Consider the following 19484-nt stretch of genomic DNA (forward strand, 5'->3'; position numbering starts at 1 on the left):
TGTAATAAAACTGACATTTGCTTAAAGTAACTGAATTAGAGCTGATCATTGTATTTACAAGAGATTAAAAAAATACCTCTTAGACTTTATGAATACAAAGTGGCAAGAAAAAGTATGTTTGTAATTACCTGCATTTGTGTATAAATTTGTCTTAAAATCTGGTTTGACCTTCATCTAAGTTACAATAATGAACAAACACAATCTGTTTTATCTAATAACACACAAATTATAGTATTGTTCCTGTACATACTGAATACATCATTCAAACATTCAGTGTAGATTGGAAAAAGTATGTGAACCCCTAGGCTAATGACATCAACAAAAGCTAATTAGAGTCAGGCGTTGGCAAACCTGGCAACCAATTAATGAAACGAGATTGGGGGTGTGTGTTAGAGCTACTCTGATTTATAAAAAGCACTCAGACATTTTGAGTTTACTATTTACAAGAAGCATCTGTTGACGTAGACCATTACAATCAATTGTTGCTTTGCATAAAGCTGGAAATGGTTACAAAGTTATCTCGAAGTGCTTAGATATTCATCTGTCCATAGTTAGACAAACTGTCAATATATGGACATGATTAAATACTGTAGCTTCTCTCCCTAGAAGTGGCCATCCAGCCAAATAACTCAAAGAGCACACCGCAGAATGCTCAAAGAGGTATAAAAGAACCCTAGAGTGACAGGTAAATACTTGCAGGAATCATTGGATCTGGTTAACATCTCAGCTCATGAGTCTACTATACGGAAAACATTAAACAGGCATGGTGTCCGTGGCAGGACACCACGAAGGAAGCTGCTACGTGGCGGTGGATGCGTGGTCAAGCGTTCGTCCGGAGAGAGGGAAAGCGGTAAGGGTACTCACCTGAGCGCTATAATATCTAACACCTGTTTCTGATTGCAGTAAGCACTGGGGAGAGCGATAAAAGAGGGACCACACCAGCGATGAGAGAAAGAGCCCCGCACACACACCCGCTGAGTCTGTGTTGTTTATGACTGCTGAAAAGCGAGTTGTTTGTCTGAGTGTATAAATAAACCTACCGTTTGAGTTTGAAGTTCCCTGTCCTCCGCTCCCTCCTTCTAAGAGTGTAAGAGATCTGTTACACACTGCTTTCCAACAAAAATATGGCTGCATACCTGAAGTTTGCCAAAGACCACCTTGACACTCCACAATGCTACTGGGAAAATGTTTTGTGGACTGATGAAACTAAGGTTGAATTGTTCAGGAAGAACACGCAGCACTATGTATGGTGTGAAAAAGGCACCACATACCAACATGAAAAACACCAGTGGTGAAGTACAGTGGAGGGAGCTTCATGATTTGGGGCTGCTTTGCTACTTTGTGGCCTGGCCCGCTTGCCATCATCGAAGGAAAAATTAATTCCCAAGTTTATCAAGATATCCTACAAGATAATGTCAGGGTTGCTGTGTGCCAGTTGAAGCTCAGTAGAAGTTGGGTGATACAACAGGACAATGACCATAAACATCGAAATAAATCCACGACAGAATGACTTAAAAAAAGAAAATCCACCTTTTGAAGTGGCCCAGTCAGAGCCTAGACCTTAACCCAATAGAGATGCTGTGGAATGACCTCAAGCGAGCTGTTCGCACCAGACGTCCTCAGAATATGGCTGAGCTGAAGCAATTCTGTAAGCAAGAATGGTCCAGAATTCCTTCCGAATGTTGCGCAGGTCTAATCCGCAGCTCCTGGGAATGCTTGGTTGAGGTTATAGCTGCAAATTTGACCCTTTTAGTGTTTTAACCAATTGAGTGATTACATACAAAAATGTTATGCCCTTTATAAGTAGGCCCTGAAACTGAGAATTGACCTGTCACTCTAACAAATACTGTGTATGTAGACTTGAAGTACTTTAATCAGGGGAAAAATAGGTCTGGGTATCCTGCGATCTAAAAGGGTAAAAGTGTTTTAACAGAAAGATACTTAAATTTATATATGTAAATTATAATTAGATATTGACAGAAATGAGCATTACACATTTTTATTTTCAAAAAGCCACTACATTAAAAATGTCATATCACAAAATAGCACAAATTGTTACATTTTATTTGAAATCAGAGTATCTAGTATGATAGAAACTGGACCAAAAGTAACACCCTAGTGAAGTTTAGACTACAGTAAACCAAACACTGGTTTCCATATTTCTGCTCCCACATTTAACATCATTTTTAAACAGATGGCATTTTTACTTTATTTATTTTGAACATTCAACCATTCTGCCCAAAAGTCCACAACAAGGTTACCCACAATTGTGACACTGATACATGAAATTTAGATCTCAAGCTAACACAGTGCAAACTTTAATTTCAATATATGTTGACAAAAAGGTATATTTGTAATTAATAAATATATGTAAAATGTTAAAGTTAACAAAATTGCTTATACAGTTGAAGTCAGAAGTTTACATCCACTTAGGCTGACGTTATTAAAACTCATTTTACGAAAATCTAAAGAAATCAGCCAAGACCTCAGAAAAAAAACTGTGGACCTCCACAAATCTGGTTCATCCTTGGCAACAATTTCCAAATGCCTGAAGGTACCACGTTCATCTGTACAAACAATAGTACGCAAGTATAAACACCATAGGACCGCGCCACCATCATACCGCTCAGGAAGGAGACGCATTCTGTCTCCTAGAGATGAACGTCGTTTGGTGCGAACATTGCAAATCAATCCCAGAACAACAGCAAAGGACCTTGTGAAGATGCTGGAGGAATCAGATAGACAAGTATCTATATCCACAGTAAAACGAGTCCTATATCGACATAACCTGAAAGGCTGCTCAGCAAGAAAGAAGCCACTGCTCCAAAACTGCCATAAAAAAGCCAGACTACAGTTTGCAAGTGCACATGGGGACAAAGATCTTACTTTTTGGAGAAATGTCCTCCAGTCTGATGAAACAAAAACAGGGTGAGGCTTGCAAGCCGAAGAACATCATCCCAACCGTGAAGCATGGGGGTGGCAGCATCATGTTGTGGGGGTGCTTTGCTGCAGGAGGGACTGGTGCACTTCACAAAATAGATGGCATCATGAGGAAGGAAAATTATTTGGATATATTGAAGCAACATCTCAAGACATGAGCCAGGAAGTTAAAGCTCGGTCGCAAATGGGTCTTCCAAATGGACAATGACCCCGAGAATACCTCCAGAATTGTGGCAAAATGGCTTAAGGACAACAAAGTCAAGGTATTGGAGTGGCCATCACAAAGCCCTGACCTCAAGCCGATAGAAAATTTGTGGGCAGAACTGAAAAAGCGTGTGTGAGCAAGGAGGCCTACAAACCTGACTCAGTTACACCAGTTCTGTCTGGAGGAATTCCAGATTTACTCTTGTGAATAACATCCTTTTGAATTGAAACTCACATATTCCATTTCCAACAGGTTGTCATCTGCAAACTGTACATTCTCAGTGTAATGCTGTAGCAATAAATAAATCATACTCAAGCGATCTTTTACTAATTAAAACAACAACATTTTCAAACTACTTAGAACATCTAAGTCAAACATTTTCAAGGTCAGATTTAACTTGAGTTTTGGATGTTTGAGGATCCCCATCTAAACTTAATAACCACAAACCATAACCAAGGCTATAAATAAACAGTTATGGATGATTAACTATTATATTTTGGAACATAATTTTTTTTTATTTCCCTTTATAAACCACTGAATAAACCTACTACGTACTTCTTCATAGTGCCATTCTGAATGACCATAGACAAAGAAAACAACGGAAAATGCAGCAAGGATCTCCACAGCGGTCAGAACTGAATCAACAACTTTATATTTAATGGTAACCCTGGTACCACTCCAGCAGAATGGAGCTCTACTGGTCTCCATGAAAGGGGTAGCTGAGAGCTGGAGGAAAGACTTGACTCCTGGGCTGTTCATCCAGCAGAACCAAATCTTCGACGTCTCGTCCTCTGAACCTGCGGCGGCAAACTTTCACTGTCACTTTCTGCCCTTGAAATACTTTGAGTGCTTCCTTGGAGGCCATTGCCCTGGCGGCACACTCATCACGTCCGTAACCTGTACCCATGTAAACGGTGTGGCAGCGCAGTTCACATACCTGGCCTTCTCTCTGGGTACGTCCCGAGGGCAGGTCAGGAATGTCTTTGAGTGGAACGAACACACAGCTAAGGCTGGCCTTGCATGACTCCACACAACTGCGGAAGATCTCAAAATGTTCCAGGTTGGGGCCATAGCCACCCGCAGACACAAGCTTCCATGCAACGGCCTTGTAGAGTCGGTTGAAAAAGGGTTGGTGCTCTGCGGGAGCCCCTGGTGAAGGGCCTGATTTCAGAGTACTGGCAGCTGGATGCCCAACACTCTTCACAGGAGCTTTAAGGTCTGTATCATTGGGTTTAGTCTTCTTTACCAGGTAGTCAGCAGCCACTGCTGCAAAATAAACGGAAAAGCTCAGAGTAAATCAGTGATGCAAATCATTCTGTGATGTAATTAAAGGAATATTCTGAGTTCAATACAAGTTAAGCTCAATCTACAGGATTTGTGGCATAATGTTGATTACCACAGAAAATAATTTAGGCTCTTCTCTCCTTTCAAAAAAAGAAGCAAAAATCAAGGTTACACTGAGTCACTTACAATGGAAGTGAATGGGGCCAATTTCTGGAGGGTTTGGCAGAAATGTGAAGCTTAACATTTTATAAAAGCACTTACATTAATTATTATGTAAAAACATGTATTAAAGGTGCACTCAGTGATTTTTGAGAAACACTGTTGATATTCGAACTCAACTGCCAAAACAAACACACCCCTCCCTTCAGTGCTCCTTTGGAAGCTCTGCCCCCCAAATTCATGCATGCGTGACGGTTTTACGCACACCAGCTCCAGACACTCACAACTCTCCTGCTACTAAATCTAACATCACAACAACAGCATATATGGGTTCTGTGAAACATAGCAAAATGAACGTTACCCACCTATCGAGAACAAAAAGAGCAACTTCTGCATCCGTCATCAAGTCTTTTACCTCTCGGAAGTCTCTCCACCGCTGAAAATCCTCGCCGATGTTGACGCGGCTCCTAGCCCTCGACTTATCATAATCCTTCTTTTTTAGTTTATATTCGTCTGACCTTTTTCACTTGGTCTGTTTCTCAGCCATTTGTCCTCCTTGGAATTTAGAAACTTCACATCAGCCAGATTTGCCGTCGCTCTTCTAATGAATTTCCCTCTCGCTCTGCCCCCACCCCCCATCCTGTGGACATGCAAGAACCACCCCCTATTGCTGATTGGCTGGAGCAGTGTTGTGTGGATCGATCCAATCCACTTTGTTTTTGTCCCATTTACAGAGCCAGGGCTGTGTACAAATACTAGATTTTTTTTCAGCCCACCCACAGAACGGACAGCTAGCAGACTGTGAGGAAATATTTGCAGAATCTGACAAAAAGTGTATTGGATTAGAATTACTGAGTGCACCTTTAATTAAGCTTTAAAGTTGTTTAAATCATTTTTATGGTTGTTTTAGGGTTTATGTTGTTACAGCAACGCAGATGTAAAATTAGATATAACTTTACAAAGAAATGGTTAGTCAGCGATTTTATCACGATTTTAGTATACTTTTAAGTGCCTCACTGTAACTGTGATTTTTGCTTTTATAAAAACAGTTACTACATAATAAAAATATTAAAGACACAAATGTATAAAAACATAATTTTATAAAGCAAATTATAATTATAAATTCAATAAATGATGATTATTATATTATAAAGTGCCATCATTCCTTTTGAAGATATAGCTAATTTCTCACTAAGGCTGGAACGCTCTATTGACCAGTCCGCATTCAGGGCCGTTACTATCTGTTTTATGATGTAATCTTTATTACCTTAACTCTATTATATTAATAATAAAAATAAAATAAAAAAATATGTCAAAGATAATCAGTTTTACCTGAGACGGCAGGTCTTTTTGTTTTCCCCATGATTTCATCTCTAGTCTTTCTCTCAGGGGCCTCTTTCACAGTGATTCCTTCTGCCATTTCATTTACCTTGTCCATTACAGGTTGTGGGTATCTGCATTAACCACAGTTACAACCGAGGTTTTAGCAACTGCACTGTTTATTAAATTAAAAAAGAAAACATCCAGCCTTTTAACAAAGTCCGTTAAGAAATGACAATTACCGACAGCCCAGAAACACGTGGTTGGCCCAAACCATGGACAGAGACAGTAGTCTGTCCAAACTAGGACTTGGGGTCCCAGGTCGGATAGTAGGAAAGATCTCCATATTGCGCAGGATAAACTCTCTTCTGGCTTCCCACTGTTTATTTGTCTCACAGTGTCCTCTTAATGATTCCACCCAGTTCACCAGGTTTGGATTCTGATCGAGGAACTCTGAGACGATGTCTTCTCCTCTCCCCTGCGCCATCACTGAAACCACACAGAATAATCAAAGCATTAAGTGAAACCTCTCAGTCTGAGGATTCTGAAGTTCATATGGTTTAGTAAGTGTGTGTGCACAGACAAATTGTATGTAAAGGCACTGTTAAGCTGTCAGACCATAAGTGCTGTAAATCTAACCCTGTAACCCAGCGACAGAAAAACAAACAGCACGTCACTGGTTGGCAATATATCTATCATAGCAGACTGGATCTGGATAGTTTAATATTTACCTCCGTGTGGTCAGTGGTTTTTTTTTTTTTTTTGCCCACTTTGCGGTTCGTGGCTTCCGTTTACGAGAGTGCAACGCTTATTATAGTTTGGTTTAGCTAGTTATCATGTTATAATTACTAAAGCAATTCAGTATGTATGGTTTTACATCTCTGTATATATGATAGGGATTTACACGAGTCATGATTACTCTAATAAAAACTTCAATTTTATTTGTCAGATATCTGTTGTTAATTGAAACACCAAAGAACAAAAACAAGAAGGTTTGCAACAGATAACTGAGAGAACATGTGCAATGTTTACCGCTAAAGGTATTCCCTTCGTTGACTCCTCATCAGATGTAGACAGTAAAATAATATTTGCAATGTTGTGGTAGAACTGCCAGTGTGCTTCCCTTGACGCGCTTGGGTTTGCGTCATCAACACGCGACGGGAGTTTTGGCGGTGTGAAAATATCAGTGACGCGAGTGATGTGAAGTTATTATATGTCTGTTATCGTGTTAATCATTTGGTTACGCTAGTAATTAGAACCAACAGTTGCAGCAGAATGATTCATGAGCTGCTGCTGGCGTTAAGTGGATATCCTGGAACAATATTCACTTGGAATAAACGGAATGGATTGCAGGTATTTGTATGCAGGATAAAAGGCATTTCTGATTGTGATCCTGTAATTCTGATTATTACAGCCTAGTTAAAATGCAACGCGAAAATATGGAAATAGAAAGACCCATTTTAAGCCAACGTCCCAATGTTTTTATTTTATTAATCACTACATTTATTTCTGTAAGTCAATTTATGATTATGATAATGCCACTCATTAAAAAAGTCACTGTACGTGACAACACCAGGGTACACTGATGGTATCAGATGGTAATATCATGGTAATGAATGATGCTCATATTCATGGTATTTACATGCCACTTCAAGGCACTGCGCATAATAATATGGGAAAACCAGAGTACAAATCCATAAAAACTTAGGTATTACCATGGTGCATGCCTAATAACATGGTAATAGTACGGTGCTTTGATATATATACCATGGTGAATAATTGGCATATTCATATAGCAAGGTATTTACATGGTATTCCAAGAATACCATGGTAAATAATCATGGCACATGTCCAAACAACATGGAAATACCTGGTATTTTTTTTATTAATGGTATGCCAGCATAATGAGATGAGTTTTAAGCAGTGTTGCCTATCTCAGGTGTCCCAGGACCTGCCGTTTCTCCACCCCAGTGAAACCAGTGTCCTCAATCGACTCTGCAAAATGGGCACTGACTATGTGCGCTTCACAGAATTCATAGAGCAACACACAGGTCATGTCCACCAACAGGTAATTTGTTCTTATTCTGCATGTAAAGTATTTTGCAAACTAGATACATGTAGGTAAAGTTTGTAAAGACAAACTTTGATGGTGGCTTGACAAAGCCTTTGATGGTTATGCAAACATTACAGTAAGACAATCAGCCAGCTAGCTAGCTAGTCAGACAGACTATCACATAGATAGTCAAATAAAACATCAGATAGATAGATTGATTGATCGATAGACAGACAGATGGATGGATGGATACATTTGAATTTTTTGACAGTTGGCGTTTGAATTAACAAGCATTCTGTCAGGCCATTCCATCAATGTAAGTATGTGGAATTTTTACAATATATTTGATCGCCCGCTGCGCGAAAACATAAAGTCCAATCATTTAGAAAAGACATGGCACAATATACCAAAATAGTCTGAAGGTCTGTACCAGGTTTGGTAGATGTAACTTGTTAGAAACTTTGGTCTCTGTTAATAAGCGGGTCCTTAGGGGGGCGCTATATCACAAAATAAGTTTACACTTAAAACATTAAAGTCCCCTGACACATAAATCAGGCAGATATGGTGTCATATAAATGCTCAGAATCTGAACTTTCCATAGAACACCATCACTTTCGCATTTATGATACATAAAATAACAAAATAAGGCCTGAAAACATTTGTGTGGCAAATAAGCGCCACCTAGAGGTCATGTGGTAGAAAGTTTAATATGAATATAAAAGTCTTCCAAATAGCACTTAAATAAACAAGTCATATATCAAATAAAAGCTCTCATTCTTAGTAATATGACTATATAGTTTATTTTGTTGCCTTAATAGCACAGTTCAAAAGATTTTCAAAAGAATCACAAAGTAAAAGATTGATTTCTGAAAGACATCAAATACAAACATCTCTTTCATGCGCCGATCAAGGCAGCTGTAAGCCCCAAGAAGCTAAAAACTTTATATCTAAAAAGCTTACCTCAGGCTGTTGTCTACAAAATGAGCCATTTTGTACTTGTGTGTGAGCTTGCTTGGGTGAATAATCCAATGTTATATCCTAAATGTCCAGAACAAAATATGGAGTCCAGCAGGAAAAGCATGCTAAACAAATCATCGGAAATATATGTTATCGAAAATTGGAGATAAAATGTTTATCGCAAAGGGGATGATCCCAGCTTTCTAATGACACCTAGATTGAGTTTTTAGTCCACTCAGAGGCCGAGATATTTTTAAGGGTGATAGAGTGATCAGAACCGGAATAACACGCTTACAAAGTTAGGACAACACCATTTATTTTTTTAACTTTCTGTTTATCATAAGATTGTAAACATATACAATATTATTTATAAATAATAATATATAATAGTCTTTTTTTTATTATTTGGGGGTTTTCTAAAAAAATTAGAAGAATTTATTTTGCAATTAGTCCACAGCATGTGTGAATGGCCTAAAATGCACCAGAGTTTAAGGTAATAACAAAATTAGTAGAATAACAGTGTGTTGGCTTTATCAAGTCAACATAATAACATGGTCAGATGAGGGCTGCAGTGTTTCTTCTCATATTATCTTCTCATATTATCGTTTCTATGGTTTGCTGTGTCTTACAGGAACACTACTCCAGCCAGCCGAGTCAGTCTGGGCTTCATGGCATTTACCTGCGGGCATTCTGCACTGGGCTGAACTCTATGCTGCAGCCCTATCGACAAGCTTTACTGGACCTTGAAAAAGAGGTTTAACATTAGGAGTTTTAGAGTACTAATAAAGGTGCTTTTATGGCCTTATTTGCAAATAATATTGAAGCTTTTAAAATTTCCCAACAGTTTCTTGGTGATCCACACCTCTCCATTTCTCATGTAAACTACATGCTGGAGCAGGTAATGAAAATCAGCATTTTTTAACTGCACCCCCTAAACAACTGAAACTTAATTATGCTGAATTGATTGATTTATCATTTATTGTTCTATATTGTTCTAATGTGCCATTTATTATTCCTAGTTTCAGCTTCTCTTCCCATCTGTAATGGTTGTTGTGGAGACCATCAAATCTCAGAAGGTTGGTGGTTTCATAGGTGCAACTAATTTGAGGTTAGTAAACAGTGAATGGAAACCATGTCTTCTTTCTCATCCCTTCAACAGATTCATGGCTGCCAGATTCTAGAGACTGTTTACAAGCACAGCTGTGGAGGACTGCCTCCTGTTAGGATGGCCTTAGAAAAGTGAGCTCACATCTTAAAAAAAAAAAAAACGAAAAGAAAGAAAAAGCCAATCGTAATATGATCATTCAGTTCACATGGCATAACACGAGACACACAGTTTTACTTTTACTTCTCTAATGGTGGTGTTTTGTTTTGCGCAGGATTCTTGCGGTGTGCCATGGCGTGATGTATAAGCAACTAGCTGCATGGATGCTGCACGGGTTGCTGCTGGATCAGAGTGAGGAGTTCTTTGTCAAGCAGGGCCCCAGTGCAGGCGGAGCCACAGCTGCACAGGAGGAAGAGGAGGAGGACCTGGGTATCGGAGGGCTGAGTGGAAAACAGCTTCGTGAGCTGCAGGATTTGGTGAGTCACAAAGGACCTAAAAATCACTTCTGAGATTCAGGCTGGTTCATACATTGAAGTTAAAAAGTCTTAGGGCTCCATTTTGAAAGCAAGCAAAGTGCACCTTGCGCTATGTCTTATCCAATTTTCGTGAGAGTGCTAATTCTAAATGCAAAAGCCCGCAAGTAGAGGTCTGTGCGGATTTTGTTTGCTCCGCTTCGGTGTCATAGGCTATTTTTTCCAATTCCACCCGTAAAAAAATGAAAAGAGAAAAAGAAAAAAAAAGTTTCATTAACACTCTAACATTGGCAAATATCTGTTTTACCTTTAGTTGGTTTCAAAGTTTTGTATGTACCTTTCTTTAATAAAGTGTTAACAGCTGTAGCACTGTGGGATCTTCCTTCATGCTCAGACATTTTGCCTCAGAGTGGTACTTTTCCGTCGCATGGAGCACGTGGAAGTATTTGTATGAATGAGCCACAAACCATGTGCCTGTAAATAATTTATTTATTGTTGCTCTTGCGCAATAGATGAATAACACGAATAACATACTGTACCATAAAAACAAAATAATTTTGAGTAACTTTTATTTTATTATTAGATATTTCTATTTTGCGGGGGTCCCGCTAGTCATTTTTTCTCCCGCTCTCAGCAATCAAAACTTGTCTCGAGCTGAACTCTGTTTCACCGGGTCCCACGGGTCCTGCGATAGTCCATGGGAGTGCACGTCTCTAACTCAAATTACTGTATGTACCAACCAATAGCCTTTTTACGAAACAAAGATTTATGAGATTTATTTTAACTTATCTTTAGGTCATAGGTCTTTATTTTTCAATTATTATTCTGTTTGTATTTATGATCTAATTTGTATTGGTATTTTTCCACCTGTTGTTGTAGAGTGATTTTTAAAGGTGCTGTAAGCAATTTTTGTCATGGACAGGTATGCAAAATGTTTCCTACTCCCTGAAAGATATTAATGAAATAAGTATCCTGAGATATCTCACCGGTCTCTTTGATAGCTCTAGACTCGAACAAAACAGCAAACAAAAAATGATGCTTTCTGCCTGTCAGTCATTTTGCACGTTCTCATAGTATTGTAGTTGCAGTGAATTATTGAGAATTATAATGCATTTTTATGCCATGTTGTTCATAAAAGTTGTCAGTTGAGGGCGCTATTTTACTACTGTTGTTTTTAACAACCGTTTCTGCTCTCAATAAAGCTAATTTTGGTATCTTTGGAGTTCGGGGTTTTAGAAAGATAGGGCGTAGCTAATCCAACGGCTCAATCTCGTGGAAGTAGAACAGCTGAAATCGCTTACAGCACCTTTAAGTCACGATTAGCGCCTTGTGTGCATTTTCGCCAAACCCACTTGCACCTAGACTTGGTGCATGCTTGCATGAAAATACCAAAACTTCATGGCCATGCCTACTGACTTTGCGGTTATGACGTATGGCATAACGTAGCGCTAGCACTCTTAAAATAGGGCCCTTAGTCTACATTGGAAATCTGGGATTCAAAATCTAATTTTAACCTGGAAATAGAAAGTTTTAGGATTCCGAAAAATGAACAAGAAATATTTAAGTTTCTGCACTATTTTAAGTTACTAATCAAATAAGCAAATTTGTGACACTGACCATTTTAACTCCTTTGTACAAAAGGTCAGATTTCCTTGCTTTCATTGAAGCACCAAAGATTGGAACATTTGGAACATTCTCAAATTATGCTGGGATAACATGGATCATTAGGTTTTGCACAAAATTGATGAGTCAATGCCAGCTTGAGTGCATGTTGTCATTAAAGCAAAGGGGGACATAGCATACTAAGGGGGCTTTCACACTGGGCACGTTTGCTGCGGTCCGATTCCGAGTGCGATTGTTCCCGGTGCCCCCCGCAGCCTTGGTCTGGTTTCACACTCACTTGATTCTATCGAACCCCGGTCCATTTGCATTCATCTTACGTCATCACAAACACGCATGGAGAACACAACGCGACTCATCATAATTTTTGTTTTTTTGTTATTTTGGTGCCATTACGCACAGCAGAGTAAACGACAGCTGCGCATATGTGCGCTTCATGGCGTAACTCATCAGATGTCCAGAGGAAGGCGGCTTGCTGCTGCTCGCAAACAGCGTTTTTTGAGGAGACAGCTGATTGCAAGGAATTCATTTGCAACTTTGTTTACACTGCACGCTTACACACACTGGTGTCCAAGGTGAAGTTATCGCCACTGTCATCTCCAATTATACCCTATATTTATAACCTATAATAGTATTTATATATAGTATTTATAAGATAGATAGATAGATAGTATTTATAGTGTTGATTGTACTTGTATGTCATTGTGGTGTCATTACTTTTTGGGACTTTCAGGAATGAAAAACGCATGCGCAGGTTACGTTACTTCCTGAAGGAGTGCGCACCCGAGTCCGAGTTGCTTTCACATTCACGCGAATTGCGCTACAGTTCCATTGCAACCGAACTCAGACCACCTCCTACAGGTAGTCTCGGGTTCGGTACTGCGGTGCGCTCCCCGGTCCGCATGACAGCTTTCACATTACCAATTTTTAATGCGAACCGTGCTCTGTTTCGAACTAAGCTGCCAGTGTGAAAGCACCCTAAGAAATTCTGGTTAAATTTTCATTCAGATTATTTTGATAATCTGTAATCAATAAATAAATAATGCAAAATAAAAGCATTTTCACAAGTGGCTCTGTATATCTGGGGTGATTTCAAAGACTTTAAATGTATAAATGTGTGTGCAAGTCTTTCATACTTCCATAAATACTGTATGTATGTGTATAATGAATATTAATGGCATTTAAAAGGATTGAATTCTCTACTGTTCAATACTGTTCCTCTCTGTAGAGATTGATAGAAGAAGAGAACATGCTCGCACCATCCCTGCAGCAGTTCTCCTTGCGTGTGGAAATGCTTCCCTCATACATCCCTGTTCGAGTAGCTGAGAAAATCCTCTTTGTTGGGGAGTCGGTACAAATGTTTGAAAATCACAACCAGAGCCCATCCCGAGCCGGTGAGTGGGTGGCTGTTTTGCAGCTGCTCTTTCAGATCTTGAAGTGTTTGTGAGGGTTTTCTGTCCTAACACTGACCTCATGTGGTTGTTCAGGATCCATACTGAAGCATCAGGAGGACATGTTTGCAGCAGAGCTCAACAGGCTCAAACAGCAGCCTCTCTTTAGTCTGGTAGACTTTGAAAATCTGGTTGATGGCATTCGGAGCACAGTTGCTGAGGTTGGGCATAGTACTTATTAAATATAATTATTAAGTATACAAGAGTGAATCTTACAAAGCCTGTTAAGAATTGCCAGGAAAAAGGTCCGGATCACACATTTTACCCCAACATAAAAAGAGGGGGAAAACATATTTTTCATAAAGATGAAATCTATTTTTAAGACCATTAGAATTTTTGGCATCGAGAAATGTTCATTATTCCTCCCATTTCTCATTACTGTCATGTGAAAAAAATATAATGATATTTTATTGAAATAGTGAAGTTATTATACAACACTGCCGTATTCATTGTGTCCGGACAGTATCATTCCCATTATTGTATTACAGTAATACATGTGTTAACAAAATAAAAAAGCAAATTATTATAACATCCCGACATGTTAATGATAATGGATAATATTTGAATTGTAATGTTACAATACAAAACACCATTATGGTCCTATAATAGTGTGCATTTTCTTTATTTTATTTATACAAAATATAATTTTGGCTTTGTGAGATTCACCCACACTAACAGCACTACCAAAAACATCATCAGCTGTCCAGATACATTTTGTGTTGGTGGCTTTTTTATTTTACAGCACTTATGGACTTTGATGGTAGAGGAATCTGATCTCTTGGGACAGCTCAAGGTAAGGGTGCAAATAGTTGATTTACTGTGTGGTACACATTTTTTTGGTTTTACAATTATATTTTTGTTTATGTTGTAGATCATAAAGGACTTTTACTTGTTGGGGCGTGGTGAACTGTACCAGGCTTTCATTGACCTAGCTCAGCATATGCTGAAAACCCCACCATCTGCAGTTACTGAACATGGTATTTATTTTACTGGTAACACTTTACAATAAGGTTGTATTTGTCAACATTAGTTAACCCTTTAACAATCAAAATATTAATAACTACAGTTTTGACCAACACAAAATACAGTAGGTATAATTTTAAAGCTTAGAAGCTGTACTTTACAATGCATGTAGGCATTATGACCAAAGCTGAACAAGTGCTTTGACATTTTGAGACAAATCAGAAGTGTTCCGTTTTGATAATTTATTAATAATTTTGCACTGTACATATTATTGTAATCAGTAAAAACATCAAACTGATCAAATAGCCATGTGTAATATGTTGTTGGAAAGCTCTAAAATAGTAGAATACAACCAATATATTTGTTTTACTCACAGACAAAAATATAGCAAGCAAAAGCTAAGTACGTGTCTTTAGCATTTATGTTACATGTAAATAGGTGTTATTTATAAGCCGCTTTTTCACTTATAACTTCACAAAAAATAAACAGAACATAAAATTTCATATACCACTACCTTAGAGAAGGGAATTCTTATTAAAACGAGCCCACATACTATATTATTGGATGCATAGATCATTAGATAATCCACACTAAGCACAATGTACACATCACATAATGTGCTATCTTGCTAAAAACATGTTAGCTTTCCTGGATCAGATGACTTCACTGGAAATGATGTAGTATGTTGTCCAAAGTTATGGAATGCTAAACCAGTGGTATTAGGATTCAGATCACTGCAACCAGAAGTGGAAGTCATCCAAATATGGGCAGAGAGGATCATTCACTCTAATTACATATGGCCACCAGGAGACAGCACCAAGTATATGACACAGACTCAATGATGACTCAAATGACACAGAATGGAACTGAATGAGATCCTGTTACTCATGTCTGCATGCTTTGGAGAGAGAGAATAGCTTAAGTCGTTGTTGTATTTGCATGTATAATTAGTTCTTATGTACAATTATTATGTTTTATTAGTTTGGAGAGGCTTTTGGACACTTGGAGACATTTTTGGACACTAGGATAAATTATTTTTGTAATGCTATAACTTTTGCTCAGTTACAGGTGACATGATTGGTAACAAAACAAAACAACCTTATTCACACCCTGAGGTATATAATGTAAAATCAGAAAAATAGGGGGAAAACATTTGGGCTAAAGTTTTTTTGAGATTTTTCAGCAGTTTCTTAGGCTGAGAGTCTCATAACTTACAATCAATATCATTAAAAAATTAGAATTTTTTTTCTTTCAAATGATACAAAACAACTGACCTTTGTTGTTTGTTTTTTATAAGCATTTAATTTTGGGCATGCCACTGAAACAGGAAATCTATAAAAACAACTTCAGAGCATAAAGGGTTAACTACGTTAGTTAACATGAATTAACAATGAACGATACTTTTACAGCACTTATTAATCTTGGTTAATGTTCATTTCAGCATACACTAATCATTTTCTTGGTTTACATTATAACTAATGTTTCCATAAGTTAATGCATTATGAACTAACATTCTAGCACTAGCATTGAACATTTGTTTTATAAATTAAATAATTATATAATATGATACATTTTCCTTAACTAAGATTAATAAATGCTGTTAACATATTTTATATATTATTAGTTTATTATACCTAATGCAAAAAGAAATGTTAACAAATCCTCTCAATAATTCTCCTAAAATTTTAAAATATTTTTCAGATGTCAATGTGGCATTTCAGCAAGCGGCTCACAAAGTGCTGCTTGATGATGACATTCTTTTGCCCCTCCTGCACCTCACTGTAGACTACCAAGGGAAAGAAAGCAAAGGTATTGTCTGCACACTAAATGTTGTTATGACCCTCGCCATACCCATCCATGTATTAAATACATTTCACAATACTTGGATAACTTTGCTTTGAAGCAGAGGCTTCAGGGAATCGAGAGGGCACCACACCTCCTCAAGAGAATTCACCTCGTGAGGCTCCTCCCACTGGTTGGGCTGCGCTGGGATTGGCTTACAAGGTTCAGTGGCCACTGCATATTCTTTTCACACCTGCTGTTTTGGAAAAGTAGGTCATTGTACCATATTAGCATTCTACATAATATACTGTATATGTATTTAAACACTATGAACAACACAACAGCCTGCATAAATTGCTCGTTATTAAAGACTCGTTGCTTCATTGTAGGTATAACGTAGTGTTCCGTTACCTGCTGAGTGTGCGTCGAGTTCAGTCAGAACTGCAGCACTGCTGGGCATTGCAGATGCAGCGCAAGCATCTTAAATCAAACCAGACAGATGCAGTTAAATGCAGACTACGCAATCATATGGCCTTCTTAGTGGACAACTTTCAGTATTATCTTCAGGTAATAACTTGCATCGTTTCTTAGGCTGTGTCCCAGTTCCCATACTTCTACTATGCACTAAAAGTGTGTACTTCGTGCACCTTGATGCCACACACAACTTAACTGCTTAAATAATATACAAGTTTTAACAGAAGAATTGTGAAAAAAGTGCTTTTATAAAATTATAAGCTTCACATTTCTGTCTTTTAAACCCTCCAAAAATGTCCCATTCACTTCCATTGTAAGTGCCTCACTGTAACCTCAAAATGTTTTTGGGACTAGTCGAAATAAATTTTTGTGGGAATCAACATTATGCCACAAATGGTGTTGATTGATTTTAAGGGATAGTTCACCCAAAAATGAAAATTCTCTCGTCATTTACACACCCTCATGGCATCCCAAATGTGTATGCCTTTCTTTCTTCTGCTGAACACAAATTAAGATTTTTAGAAGAATATTTCAGCTCTGTTGGTCCTTACAATGCAGGTGAATGGTGACCAAAACTTTGGAGCTCCATAAAGGACATGGCAGTGATTGTAGAGGTTTTATAGTGAAAATTGAGTTATATTTTGGTCTGTTCTCACATAAAACTGACTGGATCACTTCAGAAGATGTGGATTAAACCACTGGAGTCTTATGAATTACTTTCATGCTGCCTTTGTGCTTTTTGGAATTTTAAAGTTTTAGACCCTATTCATTTTGCATTGTATTGACCTACAGAGCTGAAATATTCTTCTTAAAATCTTAGTTTGTGTTCTGCAGAAGAAAGTTAGGTTACGTTAAATAATGAGAGAATTTTCATTTTTTCATACTTGTATTGAACCCCGGATGTTCCTTTTAATATGTAGCTAAATTCCTTACCTTGAATTAAAGTAACTTTTAGGTTCATACATTGGTGTGGCAGCATCTGCCTCACATTCCTCAACACTTTTTAAAAGCATGCATGGATAAATACTTTGAAAATGACCCGTTAAAGTATACCATCCAAGCAGCTTATTATTTACAACATTCTCTGAATTGGGGCATTAATTCTAATCTTGCATACTGCTCAGGACGGATAGTATGCAAATTAGGATGCCGCATCTGACTCTACAAAAATGTATATTTTAGTTAATGTTTTTGCTATTTCTTCATCAGGTGGACGTTTTGGAGTCTCAGTTTTCTCAGCTTTTACAACAAATCAACTCCACTCGAGACTTTGAGAGCATCCGACTGGCCCATGACCATTTTCTCAGCAATCTTCTTGCACAGTCTTTCATTCTGCTCAAGCCTGTGAGTGTTCAAAAAAAAAAAATATCCATGTCTTATTCAAGTTTTGCAGTTTGAAAAGGCTGCGCTCTTATATGTGACTGAATATTAACTTTGTTTTGCTTCCAGGTTTTTCACTGTTTGAATGAGATTCTGGATCTCTGTCACAATTTCTGTTCCCTGGTCAGTCAGAACCTTGGGCCTCTGGATGAAAGAGGAGCCGCACAGCTGGATATTCTTGTTAAGGTACCTTTGATTATATGAGCCGATTTTGAAATTGTTATTAAATGTAAGACTGCATTACTACATGTCGATGCTGTATTTTTACTGTACAGGGTTTTAGTCGCCAGTCATTCCTGCTCTTCAAGATTCTTTCAAGTGTGCGTAACCACCAGATAAACTCTGACCTGGCTCAGCTGCTGTTACGCCTAGATTACAACAAATACTATACCCAGGCAGGAGGCACACTGGGAAGGTAGGTTTGAGTCATGCAGTGGTTTAGTGAGCTGACTGATGCAAAATGAAATTAATGTTGGGTTATTTGTTGTCCTGCAGTTTTGGGCTATAAAGCAAAGTTTGAAGATCCCAGATGCAAACCTTGAACAAGTGTCCATTTCAGCTTATTAAAACAGTTGTATAATACAGTATTTGTGTTGACTTCTAGATTAAATAATTAATTTATGTGGGGCTCGTCATTGTGTCACTGTTCATGTCTATGCTATACACACAAAAACATTCCTCAAATGTAAACATGTACAATTTGTAAATATCATGTGGTTTGTAATCTCTGGTGTTAAATAAAACAAACAAGTGAAAGAATCACGATTCTTTTTATTGCATAAAAATTATATACAGTAAAATTCATGCACTAAAACAGAGAACGGTTAAAAGACGAGACACCAGAGGGGATGGTTTATGTAGACAGGTTGTGACAGAATTCAGAATTACTGTCGTAGCCGAGGCACTTTCCACAGATCAGACTCTGAATTAGCCACTCCAGAGAGATGGCAGGCGTGTCCTCGGCCACATGTTTCAGTACCTCAGAAGGACACACAGATCCAGTCACTGCCAGGTCAAACTTGACAGCTGGAATATCTGTTAATGACAATTTACACATTATTTTATATGGTTTACCTTTATCAATTAATTAATATTAAGGGTACACCAAGTAGTTTTTACAATTTGAGTAATACTACTCATATCAGAAAAGGATATTTTATCATTTTATCCTACACAAGGGTGGCTGTCTTGAGAACACCACTGAACTGATCTCTGTAACCCCTCTATTATGGGACTGTTTCAGTTCCAGAAAAAATGTATTCACTGGTAACAAATACAACTGCTGAAGCCACACCGATAAGTGTTAATATGAAGTCCA

The 19484-nt window shown here is 38.0% G+C and overlaps 2 protein-coding genes and 1 pseudogene across 4 annotated transcripts; 1 reads left to right on the forward strand and 2 right to left on the reverse strand.

The window, feature by feature from the left end:
• Window positions 1-1966: 1966 nt before the first annotated feature.
• Window positions 1967-7052, reverse strand: cdkn2aip (CDKN2A interacting protein). Of its 2 annotated transcripts, none has more exons than XM_051652804.1 (4): window positions 6941-7052; window positions 6151-6397; window positions 5921-6042; window positions 1967-4408 (listed from the first exon to the last, which is right to left on the reverse strand). In XM_051652804.1, the coding sequence occupies exons 2-4, from the start codon at window positions 6393-6395 to the stop codon at window positions 3840-3842; spliced, it is 936 nt and encodes a 311-aa protein (XP_051508764.1). In that variant the 5' UTR covers window positions 6396-6397; window positions 6941-7052; the 3' UTR covers window positions 1967-3839. The 2 variants fall into 2 exon arrangements, with proteins under 2 accessions (XP_051508764.1, XP_051508758.1); XM_051652798.1 differs by having other exon boundaries at window positions 1967-4411.
• On the forward strand, window positions 7047-18921 carry tubgcp4 (tubulin, gamma complex associated protein 4). 2 transcript variants are annotated; one of them, XM_051652656.1, is made up of 18 exons: window positions 7047-7261; window positions 7848-7976; window positions 9550-9672; window positions 9763-9816; window positions 9938-9994; window positions 10078-10157; window positions 10298-10499; window positions 13345-13510; window positions 13604-13728; window positions 14310-14360; window positions 14439-14544; window positions 16232-16339; window positions 16434-16581; window positions 16702-16879; window positions 17996-18130; window positions 18236-18352; window positions 18442-18581; window positions 18662-18921. In XM_051652656.1, exons 1-18 carry the CDS (start codon window positions 7184-7186, stop codon window positions 18672-18674), a joined length of 2010 nt encoding a protein of 669 aa, XP_051508616.1. In that variant the 5' UTR covers window positions 7047-7183; the 3' UTR covers window positions 18675-18921. The 2 variants fall into 2 exon arrangements, with proteins under 2 accessions (XP_051508616.1, XP_051508623.1); XM_051652663.1 differs by having other exon boundaries at window positions 16437-16581.
• LOC127414653 (TP53-binding protein 1-like) overlaps window positions 18918-19484 on the reverse strand; it is a 41570-nt pseudogene continuing 41003 nt past the window's right edge.

This window comes from Myxocyprinus asiaticus, chromosome 2 (genome assembly GCF_019703515.2).
Source record: "Myxocyprinus asiaticus isolate MX2 ecotype Aquarium Trade chromosome 2, UBuf_Myxa_2, whole genome shotgun sequence".
NCBI lineage: Eukaryota > Metazoa > Chordata > Actinopteri > Cypriniformes > Catostomidae > Myxocyprinus > Myxocyprinus asiaticus.

What these genes read in the sequence shown, in the direction of transcription:
- tubgcp4 (XM_051652656.1), top strand. Translation starts at nt 7,184, where the DNA reads ATGATTCATGAGCTGCTGCTGGCGTTAAGTGGATATCCTGGAACAATA. An exon ending in TACTGGACCTTGAAAAAGAG is followed by an intron (nt 9,673 to 9,762) that starts GTTTAACATTAG and finishes ATTTCCCAACAG; the next exon opens with TTTCTTGGTGATCCACACCT. An exon ending in AGACCATCAAATCTCAGAAG is followed by an intron (nt 9,995 to 10,077) that starts GTTGGTGGTTTC and finishes TCCCTTCAACAG; the next exon opens with ATTCATGGCTGCCAGATTCT.
- cdkn2aip (XM_051652798.1), bottom strand. Translation starts at nt 6,395, where the DNA reads ATGGCGCAGGGGAGAGGAGAAGACATCGTCTCAGAGTTCCTCGATCAG. An exon ending in CACGTGTTTCTGGGCTGTCG is followed by an intron (nt 6,043 to 6,150) that starts GTAATTGTCATT and finishes TGGTTAATGCAG; the next exon opens with ATACCCACAACCTGTAATGG. An exon ending in AAAAAGACCTGCCGTCTCAG is followed by an intron (nt 4,412 to 5,920) that starts GTAAAACTGATT and finishes TTTATTTTGCAG; the next exon opens with CAGTGGCTGCTGACTACCTG.